Source organism: Erinaceus europaeus, chromosome 16, assembly GCF_950295315.1.
Source record: "Erinaceus europaeus chromosome 16, mEriEur2.1, whole genome shotgun sequence".
In the NCBI taxonomy this organism is placed as follows: Eukaryota; Metazoa; Chordata; class Mammalia; order Eulipotyphla; family Erinaceidae; genus Erinaceus; species Erinaceus europaeus.
In genome coordinates this window covers 9,802,193-9,826,717 of record NC_080177.1, presented here as the reverse complement: position 1 = coordinate 9,826,717, position 24,525 = coordinate 9,802,193, and the positions used below count along the sequence as shown (strand labels likewise).

Here is a 24,525-nt window from a genome sequence, read left to right as displayed (position 1 = left end):
TTCACATTTCTCTCTCCTTCTTTCTTTTCTTTTCTTTCTTTCTTTCTTTCTTTCTTTCTTTTTTTCTTTCTTTCCTTTTTTTTTTTTGCCTCCAGGGTTATTGCTGGGGCTCATTGCCTGCACCATGAATCCACTGCTCCTGGAAGCCATTTTTTCCCCCTTTTGTTGCCCTTGTTGTGGTTATTATTGTTGTTGATGATGTCGTTTATTGTTGGATAGGATAGAGAAAGGAGGGGAAGACAGAGAGGGGGAGAGAAAGACAGACACCTGCAGACCTGCTTCACCGCCTGTGAAGCGACTCCCCTTGCAGGTGGGGAGCCAGGGGCTTGAACCAGGGTTCTCAACTCTGGTCCTTGCGCTTTGCGCCACGTGTGCTTAACCCGCTGTGCTGCTGCCTGACTCCCCCAGAAGTCATTTCACTGGCTTTTCCATCACTTTTCTGTTGTTGTTGGTGGTGGTGGTGTGTGTGTGTGTTAAGTCTTCTTCACACCAACAAACAAACACTTAGGTGTGAGAATTTAGCTCACTTCTGATACTGCCTAGAAATAGCTTCAGATTCCACAGGTCAGATGCTCTGTCTCCTGTGACTACTGTCAGTTCAGATGCTTTTCACAAGCCCCAGGCAGGTCCCAGGCCACACCCCCACTCTCAACTGCCCACCTCTGCCCGCGGGACTTCTAACCAACCAACTTTACCTACTAAGATTTCTGGTACCCATTGCAGACACAGATTACTATCTGTGCTTCTGGTGAACTGGCTATTAGTCAGAAGTTCCCAGACTATCCACCTTGGGTTCAACTAATTAACTAGAATATCACCCAGAACCCAAGAGGTGGTCCAGAGGATAAAGTGTTGGACTCTTGGGGGTCAGGCGGTAGGAAGAGCAGCAGGTTAAGCGCACGTGGTGCAAAGTGCAAGGACCGGTGTAATGATCCTGGTTTGAGCCCCCCAGCTCCCCACCTGCAGGGGAGTCACTTCACAGGTGGTGAAGCAGGCCTGCAGGTGTCTTTCTCTCCCTCTCTCTGTCCTCTCCAACAACGAACAACATCAGTAACAACAATAACAACCACAACAAGGCTACAACAACAAGGGTAACAAAAGGGGGAAAAATGGCCTCCAGGATCAGTGGATTCATGGTGCAGGTACCGAGCCCCAGCAATAATCCTGGAGACAAAAAAAAAAAAGTGTTGGACTCTCAAGCATTAGGTCCTGAGATGAGTCCCCAACATCACATGTGCCAGAATGATTCTCAGTCCTCTCTTTCCCTCTGTCTCATTAATAAAGTAAATAAACATTAAAAACAAGAACCCCAAAAGAGGATATAAAAACAAGACACAGAATGAAAGATATTTACAGTTTTGATAAGGAATGAAAAGTTAGTATCCAGATGGTTTAGAGAGCGCCCACAAATAACTTTAAAGATAAACAACCCAATAAAAATGAAATGAAGTGACTTGAACGGGCATTCCACCAAAATGAATGTCCAACCACTTTGTAAACATATGGACTAGACATCAGGGAAATTCAAATCAAAGCCAAAATGTATCAGTATACATGCATCAGAACAGCTAACTTCTGAAAGCCAAAGAAGAGTACTAAATTTTGGGAAAGCTGTGTAGTGTAGAGAATCCTCATTTCCTGATGATGCCACTGTAAACTGACCATCTACTCTGGCAAGCAGTGGACTGTCGAGCAAAATTGAGGCCAGGCGTATCCTCAGAGGCAGCAGTTCGGCAAGGCAGTTTCCTTAGAGAAACTCCTGATATGGAGGAGAATATAAATGTGCAAAAATGATCATCATCAGACAGCAGTACCAGAGGCTAGTCTCCACATGGAAACAACTCAGATAGCTGTCAAAAGATGCGTGTGTGTGAGTATTTTTTTTTAATTTTTTATTTATAAAAAGGAAACATTGACAAAACCATAGGATAAGAGGAGTACAACTTCACACAATTCCTACCACCAGAACTCCTTATCCCATTCCCTCCCCTGATAGCTTTCCTATTCTCTATCCCTCTGGGACTATGGACCCAGGGTCATTGTGGGATGCAGAAGGTGGAAGGTCTGGCTTCTGTAATCGCTTCCCTGGGTGTGTTTTTCTTTTTTTTTAACTAGAGCACTGTTCAGCTCTGGCTTGTGGTACGGGAGATTGAACCTAAGACTTTGGAGACTGAGGCACGAGAGTCTCTCTGCATAACCATTGTGCTATCTGCCCCCTCCCTTATTTGTCTTTAGAATAGAAATCTGACAAAAATGGAGATCATTTTTCATTGCTAAATCTGTAATTTTGCCAATCATACTGATAACATAGTTGTACATAATTGGCGTCCAAATGGATTAATTAAAGGAAATATTAATGTAGAGATTCTGCCTATGAAAACTTGGAATCTTTGTTGTTCATTGCTTGTCTATAGAAGGCCATTTGATTTTTGTATATTGCTCTTGTATTTTTCTGAATGATATTTTTGTGGATTCACTAAGATTAAGAATTCAGATTCTTTGAAAAGACCTAATACAAGTTGAGTCACTAAAGAAAGTTGCTGTAACAATAAATGTGTTGTGAAAAAGTGGAAATTGCTAAAGGAACTGTACCTCAGGCTGCTTCTTTAGCACCTCTTTTCATGTTAAATAAATCAGAACTGGAAGTCTTACTCTTCTGTGTGGTTTACATGGAATCACACACAAGAGATTTGCTTCCAAAGAAATTGCCTTATTTGGCTCAGCATCAAAAGATTGACAAGTGAACCCACTTGCATATTATTATTAGTTAACATGACATGCTTATCTATAACTCCTTCAGTGAACCATCTGTTCAGCTTGGGTAGTTAAGAGGTCTTTATCATCCCAGAATTTTGGGAGGAACAAAGGAAATAAATCATGGCACAGAGTAACTCTTCAGATTTTACTGTGCATCAGAACCACTGGGGCACCAGTAGAATGAAAGCTTGGACAGTAAGAAGCAAGTTGGGCCTAGATTTCTTTCACCTATTTGAACACGCTCCCTTGTTTGGAAACCACTGTAGAGTGTTTACCTGTTCAGATATGTCCAGCATCTTCTCACATACTTCAAAGAGATTTGAGGAAAGCCTCAGCCCTCTTACTTTTTTTATTGTGTACATATCTTTTTCAATATAATTTTTACTGTTAGTAAGTTAACTTGCTCGTAGTGGGGTGCAGAATCATGAGATTACAGGGGCTTAGTTTCCTCTCCAGAGTGTGAGTGTAATCACCATATCCAGCACCAAAGTCCTGTGCCCCTCCATCCATCTCTTAACCACTGTAGTCCTTAGTGTGTTCATCTTACTAATACAATGTAGTGCAAGTACATAACTTATAATTAAATATATTTTAGATGCGAGAGCAGTTACAATAAATTGTGTAGAGAGCATAGATCTGTTTCCAGTAGTCAGAATAAAGTATAGTAGAGAGTAAAGATGTTGATTTTTTTTTATGGTTTAGAACTTTGAATTTACTTTTCTGCTTTATCACCAAAAACAAACATTAAATAAGAATTAAGATGGTTACTATTTATTCCTGGTTAACATATATATTCATTTTTCTCCAGGAAAATGTTAGGTATATCTGATCATATCTCTGTTCTGTCTTGCTAGGTACTAAATGATAAATAAAATGATAAAACTTGTTTTTAACCTCATAAGCAAACATCTTGCCATTTGTGCTTAACCTGCTGCTCTACCACCCGACTCCTCCCCATAGGCAAACATCTTGACATGTGCTTTGCTTTAAGTGCAAAACATTTGTTCTTCAGTTGTTGGTGTTTTTTTTTTTCAATTCTGCTTTTTCCTCCTGAAATAGGTGTTTTCCTTTGTTTTCTGGTATCAAAGATTGAATCCCATCCTTCCTCCCGTCCTTTCTCTTTTTAGTACCAAAGCACTGCACAGCTCTGGCTTTTGGTGGTGTGGGGGGATTGAGCCTGGGGCTTTGGAGCCTCAAGCAGGAGGGTCTGTTTGCACACCCAACCTTTTTCTTTTTTAATTTGATAGAACAGAGAAATTGAGAGGAGAGAAGGGGACATAGTGAGGGAGGAAGTAAGAGAAGCACCTGCAACCCTGCTTCAGTGCAGGCAGAGATCAAGCGTTGAACCTGCTCTTCTGCGCACTCAGCCGAGGGTTGAGCTATTATGCGTCCTGATAGAGTAGGGTAGAGTAGACAGACCTCTGTTCTGAAGGAGGACATACATCTGATCGCTGTTTAATAACATGTGCGCTCAACCAGAGGTGCTACCACCCAGACCCTGAACTAGCTTTCTGAATTCTAATCACTTAAATGCATCTCTGTAACCTGAGGAAATACAGTTTCATGTCATTAATCCCATGTCATTGTTGTGGGTATAACTGAAATACAACTTAGCAATATTCTCTTTCTATGTTATGGTGGCCTGTAAACAAAATTGGACGCACTTGAGTGCTGACCTGTAGCGGCTGTGTTCTGCATGATGATGCTTTCACATCTAGTGTTGCTTTAGAACAAAATTCTGGAGAATCATATGGTTTCTTTCTCTTCTTCTTACCGTGATTAGTGAGACAGTCATTTGTTTTCCAGATTGATGACATTGTAAAGGCTGTTGGTAACTGCAGCTACAACCAACTAGTGGAGAAGATCATCTCTTGTAAGCAGTCAGACAATAGCGAGCTGGTTAGCGAAGGTGGGTGAGTGCTGCTGTTACCTAACTCTGTGTTTTTGGCAAAACAACTTGTCTTATGATTTACTGCTTTCAGATGTCTTAAGCAGGACTTCCTCAAAATAAGTGCTACTCCTTAGAGAAAATAAGAACTATTTATAATAGTGCCAGTGAAATGTGGTTTTTGTTTTGTCTGTTTGTTTGTTTGTTTGTTTGTAGAATTGTTTTCGCTTGACTTGTATAATCAAACCTAGATTCTAATCAAAGTCTTTTGGAATCACTTGCTAGTTCTGGTGAGGCCAGTGAACTTGATCACTCATCTCGAAGACCTCAGTTGACCAAGAGGAGTACGGTATCGCTCAAGTGTTCATTTCAGTACAACTCCACCTCCTGTTCCAATATAGTCGAGTAGAGATCCATTCTGAAGGAGGGTGTACATCTGATCACTGTCTAATTACAGCTGGCTGGATTCATCAGCTTAGAAGCAATTTAATTTTTTTGTTTCCAAATGTGCTACATTCAGTGATAGGAAAAAACCAGGTTTGAAGCCAGAAAGCTATCAGGACACAGCATTGGCTTATGCCTCTCTCACGACCACTTTCTTTCCCCTCACTATTCACAAAGACTGAACTTTGTACTATTCTCTGGTGTGGAAACAAAAGAGAAATCATAGAAAGCATAAAATGAGCTTTATCATTCTCTTAGAAACACAAATCTTTGACTTTAGGTATATTAAAAGCTTATTATAATTACCAAATAGTGTGACTGTAAGAAGATATACAGACCCCCACCTGCAGGGGAGTCGCTTCACAGGCGGTGAAGCAGGTGTGCAGGTGTCTGTCTTTCTCTCCCCTCTCTGTCTTCCCCTCCTCTCTCCATTTCTCTCTGTCCTATCCAACAATGACGACATCAATAACAATAATAACAAGGGCAACAAAAATGGGGAAAAATGGCCTCCAGGAGCAGTGGATTCGTAGTGCAGGCACCGAGCCCCAGTGATAAACCTGGAGGCAAAAAGAAAGAAAGAAAGATATGGAAAACTGAGAAATTCTGTGCATGTACAAACTATTGTATTTACTATTGAATATAAAACATTAATTCCCCAATAAAGAAATTAAAAATATATATCCATAGGGACTGTGTGGTGGCACACCTGTTATGCACAAGGACCTAGGTTCAAGCTCCCGATCCCTTCCTACAGGGCAAAAGCTTCACAGTTGGTGAAGCGGTGCTGCAGTTGTCTTGGTCCCCCCCCACCCCCTGTCACCTCCTTCTCAATTTCTCACTGTTGTATCAAATAAAGTTTTAAATTTTTTTTTGAAAAACCATATATAAGGGGACAGGGCAGTAGTGCATGAGGTACTATGTCCAAGGACTGGGTTGGAGCCCCCACTCCCTACTGTAGAGGGGAAGCATAAAAAAAAAAAAAAAGGAAGAGAAAGGGAAGAAATACTTCTCAGAGTTCTTTGTTTAAAATGTCATCATTATAAATGTCTTCCCTAAAAGCATGCTATATAAAGTGAGTTTCAGACTCAGGCGATGGGGTACCCCAGCAGTAGATTTGCAGTGCCTCCACCAGGCAGGCCCCAGGGATAACCCTGACAGCAACTTAGAGAGAGAGAGAAAATTTCCATCCATGGAATCCTTCTTTTCTCACTAACCTTTAACATGCAGTTAAATAGCAGAGTGGAATTCAAAAAGTGTCAATAGACAGAATGCAACTGAAAAACTGACACGTGCGTGAATAGATTCACGGGAAGAACTAGCAGGACGACCAACAGAATAGCTCACTTGGATAGTGCAAGTATTGGGCCTCATGCTTAAGGATCCAGTGCTTTATCAAACACTGAGCCACTTCCCAGGTCCCAGGCCTCAGTAATTATTATTTTTTAATTTCTTAAAATTATTTTTATTTATTGGCTAGAAACAGCCAGAAACTGAGAGGGTAGGAGGAGCTATAGAGAGGGAGATAGAAAGGGAGGTACTGCTTCACCACTCACAAAGCCTTCTTCCTGCAGGTGGGGACCAGGGACTCGAACCTGAGTCCTTGTGCATTGTAGCAGGTACGCTCACTTTTCTATCTATTTCATTTCATGCATTCTCTTGAGAGAACCAGCGTATTACTCTGGCAAACGAGACGCCATGGATCAGACTCAGGACGTCATGTGTGAGAGAGAGTACGACTCTGTCCACTGCGCTTCTCTCAAGCTACCATGTCAGTCATTCCTCTGACCTCCTGTCTTTGTATTTGCCACAGTGGTTTCATGTTCTAGAATAAGACACTTACTCTGAGCCTGTCTCTCCTTTGGTAGGAAGAAATAACTGAGAAAGACTTTTCTTTCCTTTTTCTTTTAAATTTTATATATATATATTTTTTGGGGGGTGTCCCTAAGTAGAGTTCAAAGGACACCTCCAAACATCTCCCTTGATTGAGCCTGTGAAACTACTGTAAATGCAAGACTTACCATCATGAGAAAGACTTCTCGTGCTTAATTATTATTTTTCTTTATTATTTCACATGTGTAAAAAAATAACATACTGGGAGTCGGGCGGTAGCACAGCAGGTTAAGTGCATGTGGCACAAAGTGCAAGGACCAGCGTAAGGATCCCGGTTCGAGCCCCCAGCTCCCCATCTGCAGGGCAGTCACTTCACAAGCAGTGAAGCAGGTCTGCAGGTATCTATCTTTCTCTCCTCCTGTCTTCCCCTCCTCTCTCCATTTCTCTCTGTCCTATCCAACAATGACAACATCAACAACAACACTAATAACTACAACAATGGCAACAAAAGGGAAAATAAATATATAAAAAAAAAAGAAATGTTTTACCTTTTCAAAAAGGGATTTGTAGAGAGGATTCTGTGAGAGTGATTCGTGGGAAGGTAATTTTGAAACACCATTCTGAGGGGCTAGGCAGTAGCACGCCTGGTTGAATGCACTTGTTACAGTGCTCAAGGACCTGGGCTCTAGCCCCTGGTCTCCACCTTTGGGGGAAAGCTTTGCAAGCAGTAAAGCAGTGCTTCAGCTCTCTCTTCTCTCCTCCCCCATAGTCCCCTCCCCTTCCCATCTCTCTTGATTTCTCTCTGTCTCTAGCCAATAAATACAAATTTAAGAAACATCATTCTGAAGAAAACTTTTAGTTACCATTATTATTACATCAGTCTTACTCCTAAGGAACTCATTACCTACCAAATTCACCGTAGTAATCGGGGACCAGAAGGTAGCTCACCTGGTGGGGGGATGCCCCTTCCTAGGCACAAAATCTGGGTTCAAACCTCAGCTCCACATGGGCTCAATATGGCACTGCAGGCAGATCCACAGGTGGTGGAGCACAGTCTCGTGGTATGTCTCTGTCTCTGTCTCTCCCTCTCCACATATAGATATGGAGGCGGCAGGGGCCAGGGGAGAGAGAGAGCGAGCGAGAGAGACACCAAAGCACCAGAGCTTTCCCAGTCTTCCGGCACCTTCCAGGTGGTGTGAGGGCTCCAGCCTGGTCTGCACACAGGGCAGCGTCCAACAGCCCTACCTGTGAGCTACCGCTAGGCACTTACAGAGCCTTTCTACCCACCACTGCTTCTGAGAAGGGAGCAAAAAGAGCAAGGAAAGAAGAGAGACAAGGAATGACGATACTTATGCGGTTGATTGCTTCCTTTTATTTGTGCTCGTTAATGTTTTGCACAGTTACTGTAGAAACTGAACTTGTAAATACCAAAATCCAAAAGGCTCCTACCCTCCATTAGGAGGTTTATCTCCAAGCCCGTGGTCTCGCTGTGTGTGTGTGTGTGTGTGTGTGTGTGTGTGTGTGTGTGTCTGTCTGTCTGTCTCGAAATGCTCTATATGGTCTGTAAGCGTTGACTTGTTGTCGCCAAACCCACAGCCGTCAGCCTTTTAACGCACACCCCAGTGGAGTTCAGAAATACCCGTTTTTCCTGTACGACACGTGGCAGCTCTTTGTGCACTCAGGAGCGACGGGCAGCACTTGCGCTGGCTCCACAGGCTTTGCAGCTGAGCCGTCTCTAAAAAACACAGCCGCTCAGCTGCTGAGGGAGCACAGTCTCCACAGTAAAAAGATTCCTTAAAAAAAAAAATAGTGAATTACAAAAATGTAGGAAATGTGGCATGAAATAGACCATGAAAGGACACTTATTCACAGGCTAAGAGCTGAAGGAAGTCAGGGCATGGCCTGATTTGCCCTCAGTGGGGACTGTACATTTCATTTCGGGTGATGTGAATCTAGGACTGACCCCCAAAGCCTAGTGAGTATTGATCCTGGTAGAAATGTTAGTTGGCCGATAAATTTACAGTTATGAACCTGTGTGAATATTGAGGATGAACTCTACACATATCTTTTATGATTATCATTTATTTATTTATTTTCCCTTTGGTTGCCCTTGTTGTTTTTCATTGTTGTTGTTATTGTTGTTGTTACTGATATCATCGTTGTTGGATAGGACAGAGAGAAATGGAGAGAGGAGGGGAAGACAGAGAGGGGGAAGAAAGACAGACACCTGCAGACCTGCTTCACCACCTGTGAAGCGACTCCCCTGCAGATGAGGAGCCGGGGGCTCGAACCAGGATCCTCACGCCCATCTTTGTGCTTTGCGCCACGTGCGCTTAACCCTCTGCGCTACCACCCAACTCCCTACACATATCTTTTGTTTGTTTGTTTATACACCTAGTAGAAAACTCGAGGGGGTTTTTTATGGGGGACCAGTGACTTAGTCAGCAGTAAACATGGCTCTGTCTTCTGCAGCACACTCTAACCGCCACCCAGCTCTGCCTTCACCTTGCGCACCAGGCCCTGAAGCTCCTTCTCCACCACCCCCTCATAGCTTTTAAACGAAAACCCCCAGAAAACTTTATATTTCACTGTATTTCATGAGCAAAAGAGATTGTTTCTATTTCTGAACTTGACATATTTGTGTGATGAGTGGCATGTGTTGGGAGAGAGAGAAAAATGGCATCAGTCACCTCACTGTTTCAGTTCAGTTTTATGCCTACTTTAATTTTCAAGTAAAAATTGAGCAGCTTACAAATTGAGAATGACCTGGAGTCTTTAGTACAGTTGTGAACAGCTCAACTTGCTTAGGATCCTTTAAATTTCCCGTCAATGGGGCCAGGTGGTGGCACACCTGGTTGAGCGCACATGTTATAATGTGCAAGGAAGGACCTGGGTTCGAACTCCTGGTCCCTACCTGCAGGGGGAAAGCTTCACAAGTGGTGAAGCAGTGCGGCAGGTGTCTCTCTGTCTTTCTCTCCCCCCCTTTCAAATATTTATTTCTTTTGATTATTGGATAGAGACAGAAGTTGAGAGAGATAGAGAGGAAGAGAAACAGCCCTGCTTTACCACTTGTGAAGCTTCCCCCTTGCAGGTGGGAATCAGGGAATTGAACCCGGGTCCTTGTGGACCGTGGTATGCGCACTTAACCAGGTGCACCACTGCCTGGCCCCTCTCTGTCACCTCGTTCTCTCTCAATTTCTAGGTGTCACTATCCAATAAATAAAGATAATTAAACTTCAGTTACCTATCTACTGGTGAATGAACTGTTGACATATACCCTCTGCTCATACCCACTTTTTTTTGGGGGGGGGGATTAATGGTTTACAGTCAATAAAATACAGTAACAAAAAGCAAAATACAGTAGTTTGTACATGTATAACATCATACCCACTTTTTAAATTGCTAACTTTGGAATTCTTACCTGCTTCAATAGTTTTTTGTTGTAATGTGTCTATCTATGTCTTTTATCAACAGCTGTCTGAAATCCTTTCTGGGAATTGTTGAAATATAAGTGTTTATTGATTAAAAAAAAACTTTCACTTTATTGTTTCTTTAGGATGGGAATATGTCCGGAGACACATCTTCCAAGGCAGCTGGAGAAAGAAATAATCTCTGCTTTGGAGCCATTGTGTCATAGTAGGAAAGGTCTTATTTTGATTGGCCTTTCTTCATCTTGGAAAACAGCGTAAATAGAAAACTTTTAAAATGAGAAATTATCCGTCTAATAATATGCGTTGGTTTCATAGGCTTTGTAGCTGAGCAGTTTCTAAGCAGCACAGCCACTCAGCTGACATACCACGGGCTATGTGAACTGACCTCGACCGTCCAGGAAGGAGAACTGTGTGTGTTCTTTCGGAACAATCATTTCAGCACCATGACCAAGCACAAGGTAGGATCTGCACTCAGCTGTCTGCTTGCTATTCTGAGCTGATTTAGAGATGTCTTGAGATCTGCTTACAGTTCTTAAAAATTGGCCATTGTGTTTCCTGTTCTTTTCAATATCTATTATTGGATAGAGACAGGGAAATTGAGACGGGAGGGGGAGATAGAGAGGGAGAGAGACAGAGAGACACCTACAGCCCTGCTCCACCACTCGTGAAGCTTTCCCCCTGCAGGTGGGGACCGGGGGCTTGAACCCGGATCCTTGCGCACAATAATGTGTATGCTTAACCAGGTGCACCATCGCCTGGCCCCCAGTCATAGTATTTCTTCTGCCTCTAGGGTTATCATTCGGGCTTGGTACCTGCACTATGAATCCATTGCTTCTAGAGGCTATTTTTTCCCTTTTGTTGCCCTTGTTGTTTATCGTTGTTCTTATTGTCATTGCTGTTGTGGTTGTAGGATAGGGCAGAGAAATTGAGAGCGAAGGGGAAGTCGGGGGGCGGGGAGGAAGAGGAATATAGACACCTGCAGACCTGCCTCACCGCTCGTGAAATGACCCCCCTGCAGGTGGGGGCCAGAGGCTCAAACCAGCATCCTTACGCCGGTCCTTGTGCTTCACGCCATGTGCGCTTAATCTGCTGCACTACTGCCTGGCCCCCCGTAGTATTTCTTAATTATACAGGAAACTATCATGCACTTTTTAAGATCTTTTAACTATTGATTATGTGCCACTACAGTTCTCTCGGCCCTAGTTCCTATATTCCTGGTGAAATGAATATGCCATTCTGTGGGAGTCTAGGTGAAACACTGTTGGATTCTGAATGAAAACCCAATGAGAGCATTCTGTTTCAGAGAGACTTTTTCCCCTTGTTGACTCAGTGTCCTAACAAAAATGCACAACATTTCTTTGGCATGTTGTAGAACTAGAAACCCTAAAAGAGTTTTCAGTGGGCATGTGGGCGTGTGAGCGAGAGCTCACCGGGCAGAGCTCACACTTGGCCATTCATGAGGACTTGGGTGTGAGCCCCTGGCCACCACCTGGAACGCCAGACAAGGGGCGTTTATGAGCCATGGAACAGTGTCCTCAGGTATCTCTCCTCTCTCTGCCTCTGTCTCCCTCTCTGTCTCTCAACCTGTATGCAGACAAAAAGGAAGAAAAAAAAAGTGAATTTGCTCGGAAAGCACAATCATACAGGTGTGAAGCCCTGGCACTAAAATGAAGAGGCAAAAGAGCCAGAGTGGTGCTCTGGCTGTGTGTCCCTCCCCTTCTCTCATGAAGAAACCAAATACATACATAAAAATATACCAGATTACACATATATGTCATATTTTATATGTCTATATGTTATATATATAATCTGGTATGGCCTAGAATGACCCAGTGCAATGAAATCATTTGTGTACAAGCGTCTGCCTCTAACAAACTAGAAAAATAAAAACTAGGGAGTCGGTGGTAGCGCAGCAGGTTAAGCGCACATGGTGCAAAGCGCAAGGACCGGAGTAAGGATCCCGGTTCATGCCTCCGGCTCCCCACCTGTAGGAGGTTGCTTTGCAAGCAGTGAAGCAGGTCTGCAGGTGTCTGTCTTTCTCTCCTCCTCTCTGTCTTCCCCTCCTCTCTCCATTTCTCTCTGTCCTGTCCAACAACAACAACAACAGCTGTGACAACAATAACAATTCCAACAAGCACAAAAATAAGGGCAACAAAATGGGAAAAAATAGCCTCCAGGAGCAGTGGATGTGTAGTGCAGGCACCGAGCCCCAGCAATAACCCTGCAGGCAATAAATAAGTAAATAAACCAAACAAGCAAACAGAAGCATGTTTCTGGTCCTCAAGGAGGCTGCAGTGTCCTGGGACAGCTATGTAAGCAGATGATAGCATGTGCTTTGATAGTGGTCGAGTCCAGGCTCTCTGGGGTTGTGGGAACGGTGCACTTAACCCCAGAGTATGGGAGATCATGACTTCTCTCTTTTTTTTTTTCCGGAATATAGACAGTGAATTTGTTGGGAGAATGGGGGGAGACAAGGAGAGGGAGCCGAAGAAGGAGCTCAGAGGCAGCCCCTGCAGATAGGAGCAGGCGTGTCATTTCCGTCTGTGCTACGAGTCGTCACCTAGTGCGGGCCGAGCATGAGCCTGATAAACTGGCACATAGCTGATTTGTTTTTTCAGTGTGAGCCTGGAGTCAGATTGCGCTTAAACAGTGTCTTCAGGGACCAGAAGGTAACTCATACAGTCGAGCTCACTCTTTACTATGCAGATGGCCTGAGTTCAAGCCCACACACACCCCCATCACCACATGAGAACACCATGCAAAAGGGGGAGCTTCACTAGATGTAGAGCCGTGCTGTGGGATCTGCCTCTCACTTACTTCTCAAAGGGTCTGCCAGAAGCAGTAAAATTGGGCAGGCATGAAGCCCCAGCCAAAACCCTGGCAGAGGGAGCCGAGTGGCAGCACACCCAGTAGAGTGCACGTGTTACAAAGCTCAAGGACCTGGGTTCAAGCTGCCAGTCCCCACAAGTGGTGAAGCAGTGCTGCAGGTGTCTCTCTTCCTATGTTCCCCTTCCCTGTCAGTTCTTCCTCCGATAAAATAAATAAATAAACCCAGACGGGAGGAGATAGCATAATAGTTACGCAAAGAGACTCTCATGCCTGATGCTCCAAAGTTCCAGGTACAGTCTCCTACACCACCGTAAGCCAGAGCTCAGCAGTCCTCTGGTAAAAACAAGCAAAAAACATAACAAAAATAAACCCTAGCAGAGAAAACAAAAAAGCAATGTCTTTAAATTTCATACCGAAATGTTTCTTTATGAATAGTTTTCATGTGGCTGTGGTGGTTTCAGTGACTCTATAAATTATCCAGTATTCACAGCTAAGTTTTGAATGTAACTGGCTAGCAGATAATAAGGGCCTTATCCTTTGAGTAGATAAGTGTCCTACATGGATAGTAAATGTACAAAATGTTACTTTGCAGCTCAGGAGATGATGCAGTGGGTGAAGTGTTGGGCTCGCATATCTGAGGTCCTGAGTTCAATTCCCAACACTGCACATGCCAGATTGATGCTCTGATCACCCGCATATTAATAATCTGTTAAAAAGGATAGTAGTAACAGTAACTTATTTCAGAATTAATTATGTAATTTTTCTACCACCACCAACAAAGTCTTCACAGGAATTTCTTGCTTATAATTGTTAAGATTAATTGTGAAGGGGCCAGGCAGTGACACACCTGGTGAAACACTCACATTACAATGTACAAGGACCCAGGTTCAAGCCCCTGGTCCCCCTGCAGGTGGAAAGCTTTACAAGTGGTGAGGCAGGGCTACAGGTGTCTCTGTCTCTCTCCCTCTATATCTCCTCTCAATTTCTGTCTGTCTCTATCCAACAATCAGTAAATAAAAATATTTTTCAAAAAAGATTAATTGTGGGGAGCTGGGCAGTAGCACAGCGGGCTAAGCGCATGTGGCACAAAGTGCAAGGACCTGCGTAAGGATCCCAGTTCGAGCCCTCACCCCCCCCCACCACAGGGGAGTGGCTTCACAAGTGGTGAAGCAGGTCTGCAGGTGTCTTTCTCTCCCCGTCTTCCCCTCCTCTCTGCATTCCTCTCTGTCCTATCTAACGATGACATCAATAACTACAACAATAAAAAGGGCAACAAAAGGGAATCAATGTTTTTTTTAAAAAGATTTATTGTGAAGATATTGGAAAACAAGAAAGCATGATTCTTGCTTATATTCATTTATGTATTTTTATTTTCCCTTTTGTTGCCCTTGTTTTTATTATTTATTATAGTTATTGACCTGCTGACCTGCTTCACCACCTGTGAAGTGACTCCCCTGCATGTGGGGAGCCAGAGGCTCGAACCGGGTTCCTTAAGCCGGTCCTTGCACTTCGTGCCACCTGCGCTTAACCTGCTGCGCTACTGCCCGACTCCCTATGTATTTTTTATTTATTTATTTATTATTGGCTAGAGACAGAGAGAAATTGAGAGGGGGGATAGAGAGGGAAAGAGACAGAGAGACACCTGCAGCCCTGCTTCACCACTTGTGAAGCTTCCCCCTGCAGGTGGGGACTGGGGCTTTGAATCTGGTTCCTTGTGCACTGTAACGTGTGCGCTTAACCAGGTGCACCACCACCTGGTCCCTCACTTCTGTATTTTATGAGTGAAACCAGAGAACACTGCTCCACTCTGGCAGATGTGGTTCCAGAAACAGAAGCAGGCCTCACACTTGCAGGTACCTCTCTCCGAGGCCACATTCAGGCTGCGAGGAGTACTGATCTTGTGCCCTAGTAAATGGTACCCTCACCAGGAGAAACACTGAGCAAGTAGTCGAAAGTCATACCCCAAGCAGACCTGAAGAGAAGTCAGCTCACGCAGCGTATGAAGTCGAGACCACGGAGAGGGTTCGGTGGGTAAAGCACATTGGATCCCTGGCATTTACACTGAGCGGTACTCAGGTCTGTCTCTTATCTGTCTGTCTCTGCCTCTCACATACAAGATAAAACTCTAGAAGTGCTTTTTTGGCCTAGGATTTTTACTTAGAGTTATAATGCATGTAAAGAGCTAGACAGTGAGGTGAACTCGGAGGTGCAAACTGTGAATGTGCTCCTAGTACACTGGCTGAACAGATATCAGGTCCCAGCTGGATGCTGCATCTTACTCTAGGTCCAGAGTTACACAGATAGAAAAACATAGTCGGAGGCGTGAAAGGAAAATAATAACCATGGGCATGGATAGATAGCCTAATGGTTCTGCAAAGAGACTGTCATGCCTGAGGCTTCAAAGTCCCAGATTCAATCCCCTGCACCACGATAAGCCAGAGCTGATCAGTGGTCAGGTAAAAAATAAATAATAAATAAAAAATAACCATGAATCTGTGTGCTCAGTACTACGTAGCAGTGGACACGAAGTACCTCTGGTGTATAAAGGAGAAGTTGGCATGGACTGGATTAGTTTTAAGGACTTAATTTTAAAATGGCAACGTGATATCATTTATTATGGTTGTTTCTAAGCCACAAAGTAATTCAGCAGGCCAAGAACACCTGTTTTTCATCATTACACAATTGTCTACCGACTATAAACTATATTTGAAGCCAGGTAGGTTTAATTAATCAAGCAAATAAAATATCTACCTAGTCTATTTATTATTCTGTACAGATCTAACTTGTGGGGATAATTTATATGTTTAAACGTACAGATTATAAAGTTTCTCTTAATCAGTAGCTAGCCTGAATCAATTGAACAGCCCTCTTATTTTTCTATTTCCTATTAAGGGACTACTGTATTTGTTGGTGACAGACCAGGGGTTTCTTACCGAAGAAAAGATTGTTTGGGAAAGCTTACACAATGTTGATGGTGACGGCAATTTTTGTGACTCGGAATTCCATCTGCGGCCTCCTTCAGATCCTGACACTGTGTACAGAGGACAGCAAGATCAGATAGATCAGGTAAGCTCAGAGTCGTTCATTCCTTCCAGATGTGAAGCTAGCTACCCAGACATCTGCTTCAGAGGTCAAGAGCATATGGAACTGGTCCGAGGAAGGAGTCAGATCTTATTCTAGTTGCAGTGAGGGAAGCATGCTGAGGATTCAACATTGAGGCAGCATTCATTTCACCTATTTCAGAGGCTGTCATGAGAGCCAGGCGGTGGCACACCTGCTAGAGCACACAGTACCGTGCACAAGGACCCAGGTTCAAGCCGCCACTCCCCACCTGCAGGGGGAAGCTTCATGAGTGGTGAAGCAGTGCTGCAGGTGTCTCCCCCTCTCTGACTACCCCTTCCCTCCCTCTCGGTTCCTCTGTGCCTGTATCCAATATATAAATAACTGCTTCATAAAGGCTGTTATAGGGGCCAGGCAGTGTCCCGCCTGGTAGAGCACACAGGACAACCCTGGTTCAAGCCCCCAGACACCCCACCCCATCCCTCCTCTGGGAACTGTGCTACAAGTGTCTCTCTCTCTTCCCTTCTCTATGTCATACTACTATAAAAATAATGAAAGAAAGGGAGAGAGGAAAGAAGGGAGGGGAAAAAAGAGAGAAAAGGGAAATGACCACTGAGAACAGTAGAGCCATGCAGGTGCCAAGGCCATCAGTAACCCTGGTGATAAATAAATAAGTAAATGAATAAATAAAAAGGTAAGACTTATGGGGCCTGGAAGATAGCCCATCCAGCAAAATAGTCACTCACTAAGTGTAAGGACCTGGGTTCGAAACACCAGCCACCACATTGGAGCACGATGCAAGGGAGGATCTTCACAAACGGTGAAGTGGTGCTGTGGTGCTGTGGTGCTGTGGTGCTGTGGTGCTGTGGTAGCTGTGGTGCTGTGGTGCTGTGGTGCTGTGGTGCTGTGGTGCTGTGGTAGCTGTGGTGCTGTGGTAGCTGTGGTGCTGTGGTGCTGTGGTGCTGTGGTAGCTGTGGTGCTGTGGTGCTGTGGTAGCTGTGGTGCTGTGGTAGCTGTGGTGCTGTGGTGCTGTGGTAGCTTGCCTTTCTCTGTCTTTCCCCCACTCACCGGGGAACATATCCTCTAGCCACAGTGGAGTCGCAAAGGCACAAAACCCTACAAGTAAGTAAGTAAGTAATAAAACTCTTGTTTTGAGGGTAAGTAAAAGGAAGTGTATAGAATTAGCCAAGTGTCACTTAGCATTGTCTTTTTTCCTTCTTTCTTTCTTTTCCTGCCACTAGAGTTTTGCTAGTGCTTCCACATGTACAATTCCACCATTCCTGGTGGACTCATTTTTATTTTCAAAGATAAAGGATGGAGGAAGACACTGGAGGTGGTACAGTAGGTAAAGCAGTGGACTGTTAGGCGGGAGGTCCTGAGTTTGGGCCCTGGCATCCCACATGCCAAGATAATGCTCCAGTTCTTTCTTCCCTCAGGAAAATAAATCTTAAAAAGAGAGAGATTAAGGGTGTGAGATGGAGAGAAAGTGGAAATAAATATCATAGATTGCTCCACTATTCAAAAAAAAAAAAGCTTTTCCATTTTCTCCTCGTGTCCATGTGCTACCCAGGGCTGTGGTGGGCTGGGAGATGGCTCAGCAGGCAAAGCCGAGGCCTTACCGTGCCGGAGGCCCTAGATGACAGTTCTTCAGTGTTGTGTCTTTCCTTCTCCTTCCTCTCTCCCTCTCTCTCTCTCCCACCCCTCTCTTTCTCCCTCCCTCCCTCCCTCCCTCTCTTAAGCAGAGAACAGGAGGTCAAGCGGTAGCGCAGCGGGTTAAGCACATGTGGCATAAGGATCCCGGTTCAAGCCCCCAGCTCCCCACCTGCAGGGAAGTCACTTCACAGACGGTGAAGCAGGTCTGCAGGTGTCTGTCTTTCTCTCCTCCTCTCTGTCTTCCCCTCCTCTCTCCATTTCTCTCTGTCCTATCCAACAATGCCCGACATCAATAATAGCAATAATAACCACAACAAGGCTACAACAACAAGGTCAACAAAAGGGGGAAAAATGGCCTCCAGGAGCAGTGGATTCATGGTGTAGGCACGGAGCCCAGCAATAGCCCTGGAGGCAAAAAAAAAAAAAAAAAAAAAGCAGAGAATAAAAATTGGGTCAGGCAGGAGATTGAGCCATATCACACAAATATGACGCCCTGGGCTCATTCTTAAAATATCAATACATCGGGAGTCGGGCGGTAGCGCAGCAGGTTAAGCGCATGTGGCGCAGAGCACAAAGACCGTCGGAAGGATCTCGGTTCGATCCCCAGCTCCCCACCTGCAGGGGAGTCACTTCACAGGCAGTGAAACAGGTCTGCAGGTGTCTGTCTTTCTCTCCCCCTCTCTGTCTTCCCCTCCTCTCTCCATTTCTCTCTGTCCTATCCAACGACAACACGAATAACAACAACAATAACTACAATAACAATAAGAAACAAACAAGGGCAACAAAAGGGAAAATAAATAAATATTAAAAAATATATATAAATTAAAAAAGAAACACTTTAAAGTATATATATCGGGAGTCAGGCAGTAGCGCAGCGAGTTAAGCGCAGGTGGTGCAAAGTGCAAGGACAGGCGTAAGGATCCTGGTTTGAACCCCCGGCTCCCCACCTGCAGGGGGGTCACTTCACAGGCAGTGAAGCAGGTCTGTAGGTGTCTATCTTTCTCCCCCCCCTGTCTTCCCCCCTCTCTCCATTTCTCTCTGTCCTACCTAACAACGATGACATCAATAACTACAACAATAAAACAAGAAGGGCAACAAAAGGGAATAAATAAATAAATATTAAAATATATATATCAACACATCCACAGAGTAGGGATCAAGAGGTGTGTACCTCAGGCACTCAGAGGGATCCAGAAACTTCCCAGAAGGAGGTGGGCACAGCAGGTGTGCGCGTCACCCTAGACTGTGAAAAGCTCTCTGGGCCGAGAGGATCAGGGATGCCCCCAAACAGCACCATGTGCCCGCTGTCCAGAAGCCCGTAGTAAGGAGGAAGACTCCCAAAGCAGGCTCTGAATGTTGGCCGCCTGTGCGCCTGTCACCACTCCGCAAAGTCCACAGGCAGTGGGGACAAGAACTAAGCACTGGCAGATAAAATGTCAAAGCCACCAAAGAGGAGCTGTGGGGTGCAGACAGGGAAAGCAGGCGGTGCTCGGAGGACTGGTGGAGTGAGGCTGGCGTAGATAGGAACCGCCATGGTGGGCGCAGTGAACTGGCCTCACACCTACACAGGAGTATGGAATTAGCCCCTTGAATTTTGTAATTTTGTAAGCCAATTTTAAATCCATATAAAGGGATGGATGTTAAACTAATTTAACTTTTTTAAAAAATATTTATTTCCCTTTGTTGCCCTTGTTTTTTATTGTTGTTATTGCTGTCGTCGTTGTTGGATAGGAGAGGAATGCAGAGAGGAGGGGAAGACAGGGGGAGAGAAAGAGACACCTGCAGACCTACTTCACCGCCTGTGAAACGACTCCCCTGCAGGTGGGGAGCCGGGGGTTTGAACCGGGATCCTTACGCTGGTCCTTGTGCTTTGCGCCACCTGCGCTACCACCTGACTTGCACTAGTTTAACTTTTAACTAAAAATGAGTCACTTGTTCTTGTCATCCATAATCTGGGGACAGAGGGATGGAAACACAAGTAATTGAGTATGACTGTAGGATGGACAACTCTGTTGTCTTTAAAAACCATGTTTTGGGGGGCCGGGCACAGCAGGTTAAGTGCACATGGCACACGGATTCCGGTTCAAGCCCCCGGCTCCCCACCTGCAGGGGAGTTGCCTCACAAGCAGTGAAGCAGGTCTTCAAGTGTCTTATCTTTCTCTCCCCCTTTCAGTCTTCCCTTTCTGTCTCAATTTCTCTCTGTCCTGTCCAACAACAATGACAGCAATAATAACAACAACATCACTAACAACAACGTTAAACAAGGGCAACAAAAGGGAAAAAATAGCCTCCAGGAGCAGTGGATTTGTAGTGCAGGCACCAAGCCCCAGCAATAACCCTGGAGGCAAAAAAAAAAAAAAAAAAAAAAGATAACTTTCATCTTCACAATAAGCTCTGTTGTGTTTGTTTTGTTTTGTTTTTAAGATTTTATTTATTTATTCATGAGAAATGATAGGAGAGAGAGAAAGAACCAGATATCACTCTGGCACATGTGCTGCCGGGGATTGAACTCGGGACCTCATGCTTGAGAGTCCCAAGCCCTATCCACTGCACCACCTCCCAGACCACACTGTTGTGTGATTTTTAAAGCCATTCTCATCACTAGAGATATAACTTCTGCATTTACACTTCTTGGATAAAATCTCTTAGTTAAAAGAAAAAGAAAAACAAAACTTGCTATTGTTTCAATCCATAGGATTATCTCATGGCATTATCTCTACAACAAGAACAGCAGAGCCCAGAAATCAACTGGGACCAAATCCCGGAAGGAATCAGTGACTTGGAGCTGGCGAAGAAACTCCAGGAAGAGGAGGACAGGCGGGCTTCTCAGTATTATCAGGAGCAGGAGCAAGCAGCGGCGGCCGCTGCCGCTGCCACAACATCTCCACAGATGCAGGTAACAGCGAGCTCCTGCCTCCGTATCCTCACCGCCACTTTACTGCCCTTTGCCCGGAGGAAGAGCACAGGCCGCAGGGTTTGAATGAGGTTGCCCTACTTTTGATCCCTGGCACCACAGAGGCACATGCCAGAGTTGAGTGGTGCTCTGAACTCTCCTATTCGCTCATAAAAATAAGTAAGTCTTGTGGCTCAGGAGGTGGCACAGTGGATAAAGCATTGGACTCTCAAGCATAAGGTCTTGAGTTTGATCCCCCCAGCATCACAGGTGCCAGAGTGATTCTCTGGTTCTGGTCCTTTCTCCTCTCCCTCCCACCCCCATAGATAAATAAATCTTAAAAAATAAAGTCTTTTAGCGGGGTCCAGGCGGTGGTGCACCGGGTGAAGCGTACACATCACAGTGTACAAGGACCCAGGTTCAAGTCCCTGGTCCCCACCTGCAGGGGGAAAGCTTCACGAGTGGCGAAGCAGGGCTGCTGCAGGTGTCTCTCTGTCTCTTTCCACTCTCATATTGCCCCTTCCCCTCTCAATTTCTGTCTCTATTCAATAGTCAATTAATAAAAGTATTAAGAAGAAATAAGAAACGACTGCTTCAGCAGGGGGAACAAATGTGCTGAGATAAAAAATGTTGATTAGCTATTGACAAGTTACGGTAATTTTTTAGCACTCGGGCTGTGACACTGCCCCCAAATGCTGTTGTTCTCACTATATTTCTTATTTATTGTCTCAAATGAAATTATTTTTTCTGAAATTCTGATAACAAAATTCTTTATTTTTTTCTTTTCTTTCTTTCTTTTTTTTTTTCCAGTGACAGGGATTGAATTTAGCCAGGACCTCATAAAACCATCTGTTCTAACCCTGAGCTATATTCCTGGCCTCCGGTTTGTTTTTAAAGTGAATAACTGCAGCAAAGAAAGCAAACCAATCTGAACAGAGTCTTCTACCAACTAGAGGCGGGATTTCCAGCTCCAGGAAGGAATGTAGACCTCTGAGTCTGATAAACTTGAATGTGCACTTCCTGCTCTGTCTCCTCTTAGTACCTGCAACGTCTTGGTCTGAGGCTTTTAAAGTCTCACTTTCTCCATCTGTAAAGCAGACGAGGGCAGGAGGCGGCCCACGCAGTAGAGTGCGCACATTACCATGTGCAAGGACCCAGGTTCAAGCCCCTTGCCACCACGTGGGAGCAGCCATGGTGGCAAGGGGGGGGATATACTCCAGGAGGGGTAGGGTTGATGCTACAGGTGTTTCTCCTCTGTCTCTCTCTCCCTCTTTATCTCTCACCTCTGTCTAAAAGAAGAAATAACTTGACTGCTGGGAGTGGTGGAGTCTGGAGGAACAGAGCCCCAGAGGTGACGCTGGTGGCAAGAAGTGAATGAATGAACGGGCAGTGCTAGCACTTCTACATAACTCGGTGTTTGAATGTACTAAGCATTCCTCAAAGGTTAACACATTCTCCCCTTTTACTTTCCCCAGTTAAATATCTTCAGCATTGTAAATATGGCTGTTACGTAGATTTCTGTATGTTAAATCTTACTTCATTAAATGAAAAAAAAAATTTTTTTTTTTCCCTTTCTACTAGATGAACCATGCCAGCACTATTCCTTTGATTTGGGTATATAACAAGATAGCGAGATGCCTTGAAGGTTTGATGGAATTTTAAATAGAGAGGTCTTCACCAAAATAGAACAGGGGTTGGGAGAGAGCTCACGTGGGAGGGTATACACTTCAGCATGCTTGAGGGCCCAGGTCCGAGCCCCTGGCCACCCCATGGGAGGACTATGCAAACAGGAAATTTGGTGAGCAGTTGATCGGTGCTGTGGTATCTCTCTGTCTCCCTCTCACTCTTTCACACTCTATCTTGAGGAAATAAAAGGAGTCTCCCAGGAGTAGTGACAAAGCCCTGGTGGCAATAAATCCATTAAAGTAATGATGGTGTTTTTATTTCTAGAATAAATACTAGGTCCCTGAAGCCTAAAAGTTAAAACCTGCAGTGTTACAACTAGCATTCACCACAAATGTTCCCTCTTTTCACAGAATACGTTTATTCAACACTTCGTTGTGACTCTCTTGTCATCCCCATAGTTTCCCTGCTCTGAGCTGTGACAGCAAGAAAGAGGGAAGACATCACAGTACTGAAGCTTCTCCTGTGGCGGGGGCCAGGGGCTCCAACCTGGGTTGCTTCTCTGACATTCTTGCTCATTTAAAAAAATCTGTTTAGAAGTCCAGGAGGAGGTCCACCAGCAGGGCTCGTGCCTTGCATAGGGACACCCTGCCGCCTGCCATACCACACCAGCACAGCTGCCAGAGAAGCGCAGGCAGAATAAACTGCAGCTGGTGGGGTAGTGCGCTAGTCTCTCTCCTGCAAGAGTGTGCGATGAAGTGGATAAACAGACTGGTTGGAGAGATAGAGTGGCTGTGCAAATCTCTCCCCCCCCCACCATTTATTTATTTTATTGCCACCAGGGTTATCACTGTGGCTCAGTGTTTACATGACGAATTCACTCCTAGCATCCATTTTTCTACTTTCATTTTTTTTCTCTTGTATTTCATAGGACAGAGAGAAATTGAAAGGGGAGGGAAAGGAGATAGAGAAAAAGAGAGACACCTGCAGCACTGTTTTACCACTTGTGAAGCTTCCCCCTTACAGAAGGGGACCAGGGGCTTGAAACTGGGAGCTTGTGTGTGGTCCCTACTTTAACCATTCATGAGAGAATGGCATATGCGGTGGCAGGGACTGAACTCAGGACCTTATGCTTGAACGCCCAACACTTTACCCACTGCACCACCTTTCTGGCCTATTGAAAGACTTCATGCCTGTGACTCTGAGGCCCCAGGTTCAATCCCTGGTAACCACCATCAGGCATAGTTGCATAATGCTTTGGTTTAAAAAAAAAACATGCATAAAAATTCACAGACTCCGTCTATTCGTAACTTAACAAGATGCAGGCGAAGCACCCAGGGCCTTGCACGTGAGTGATACTGCCGAGCCACCTCGTGGCCCAATTTTTATGCTATATTTTTTTTTAGAGAGAAAAAGAGAGGGAGAGACAGTAAAGCACCACCCTGCCATCCATGGAGTCCCCTTGATGCTGTCCTTGGTGCTTTCGTGTGGTTCTGGGGATCGAGCCCAACGCCTGAAGTATGGTAAAGCATGTGCTCTACCCTTTGAGTCACCTCCCAAGCCACTTCTCCATCATCTTATTTGGCGCCAGGGAGTGAACCCAGGACCTCACACTTGCAAAGCATGTATCATACCGCTGCCTCATCTCCCTCCCCCTCCATCCGTTTACTGTAGTATTAAGTCGCAAAGGAGCCATCGTAGGTATATTGCGCCAGGGCAGAGGGCTCGGCGGGAGGAGGGACTGGGGGGTCCTAGTGCATGATGGTGGAAGGGGACCTGTGCTGGGGCAGGGGGTGCCTTGCGGACACCTGTCACGCACGGGGCGGTGTGTCTCGGCGACTGTACCGGAAGCCGTTCAGCCACCTCCCCCCATAAAGTGGGGGAGGAGAAGAGATATTGTAGTTTACCACCCAGCTTCTTCAGCGTTCTCTGGACTTTGACGTGACTACCGCGTGGATGCCGGGCCTTGGAGCGCTGTGCTCCTCTGTGCTGTGCTGTCTGTCTGCGGGGTTGCATATGCTTGGCGCACTGGGTCCCTGACGGAGATGGCAGGACAGGAGAGGCACTGCTTCAGACGCCATGTCACATAGCAAGTGGACACGCCAGTAGTTTCTTTT

At 45.1% G+C, this 24,525-nt stretch overlaps 1 protein-coding gene across 4 annotated transcripts in view; it reads left to right on the top strand.

The window, feature by feature from the left end:
- MINDY2 (MINDY lysine 48 deubiquitinase 2) overlaps window positions 1-24,525 on the top strand; it is a 53,604-nt gene that overhangs the window by 28,617 nt on the left and 462 nt on the right. For 2 of the 4 annotated variants that reach the window (XM_060174451.1, XM_060174449.1), the window contains 4 exons: window positions 4,564-4,666; window positions 10,666-10,808; window positions 16,072-16,245; window positions 20,588-20,788. In XM_060174451.1, the coding sequence (XP_060030434.1) occupies window positions 4,564-4,666; window positions 10,666-10,808; window positions 16,072-16,245; window positions 20,588-20,788 (621 nt within the window). Of the gene's footprint in view, window positions 1-4,563; window positions 4,667-10,665; window positions 10,809-16,071; window positions 16,246-20,587; window positions 20,789-21,595; window positions 22,347-23,814; window positions 23,932-24,525 lie in introns of those variants that run through there. The other 2 variants (XR_009545265.1, XM_060174450.1) reach the window with 2 other exon arrangements.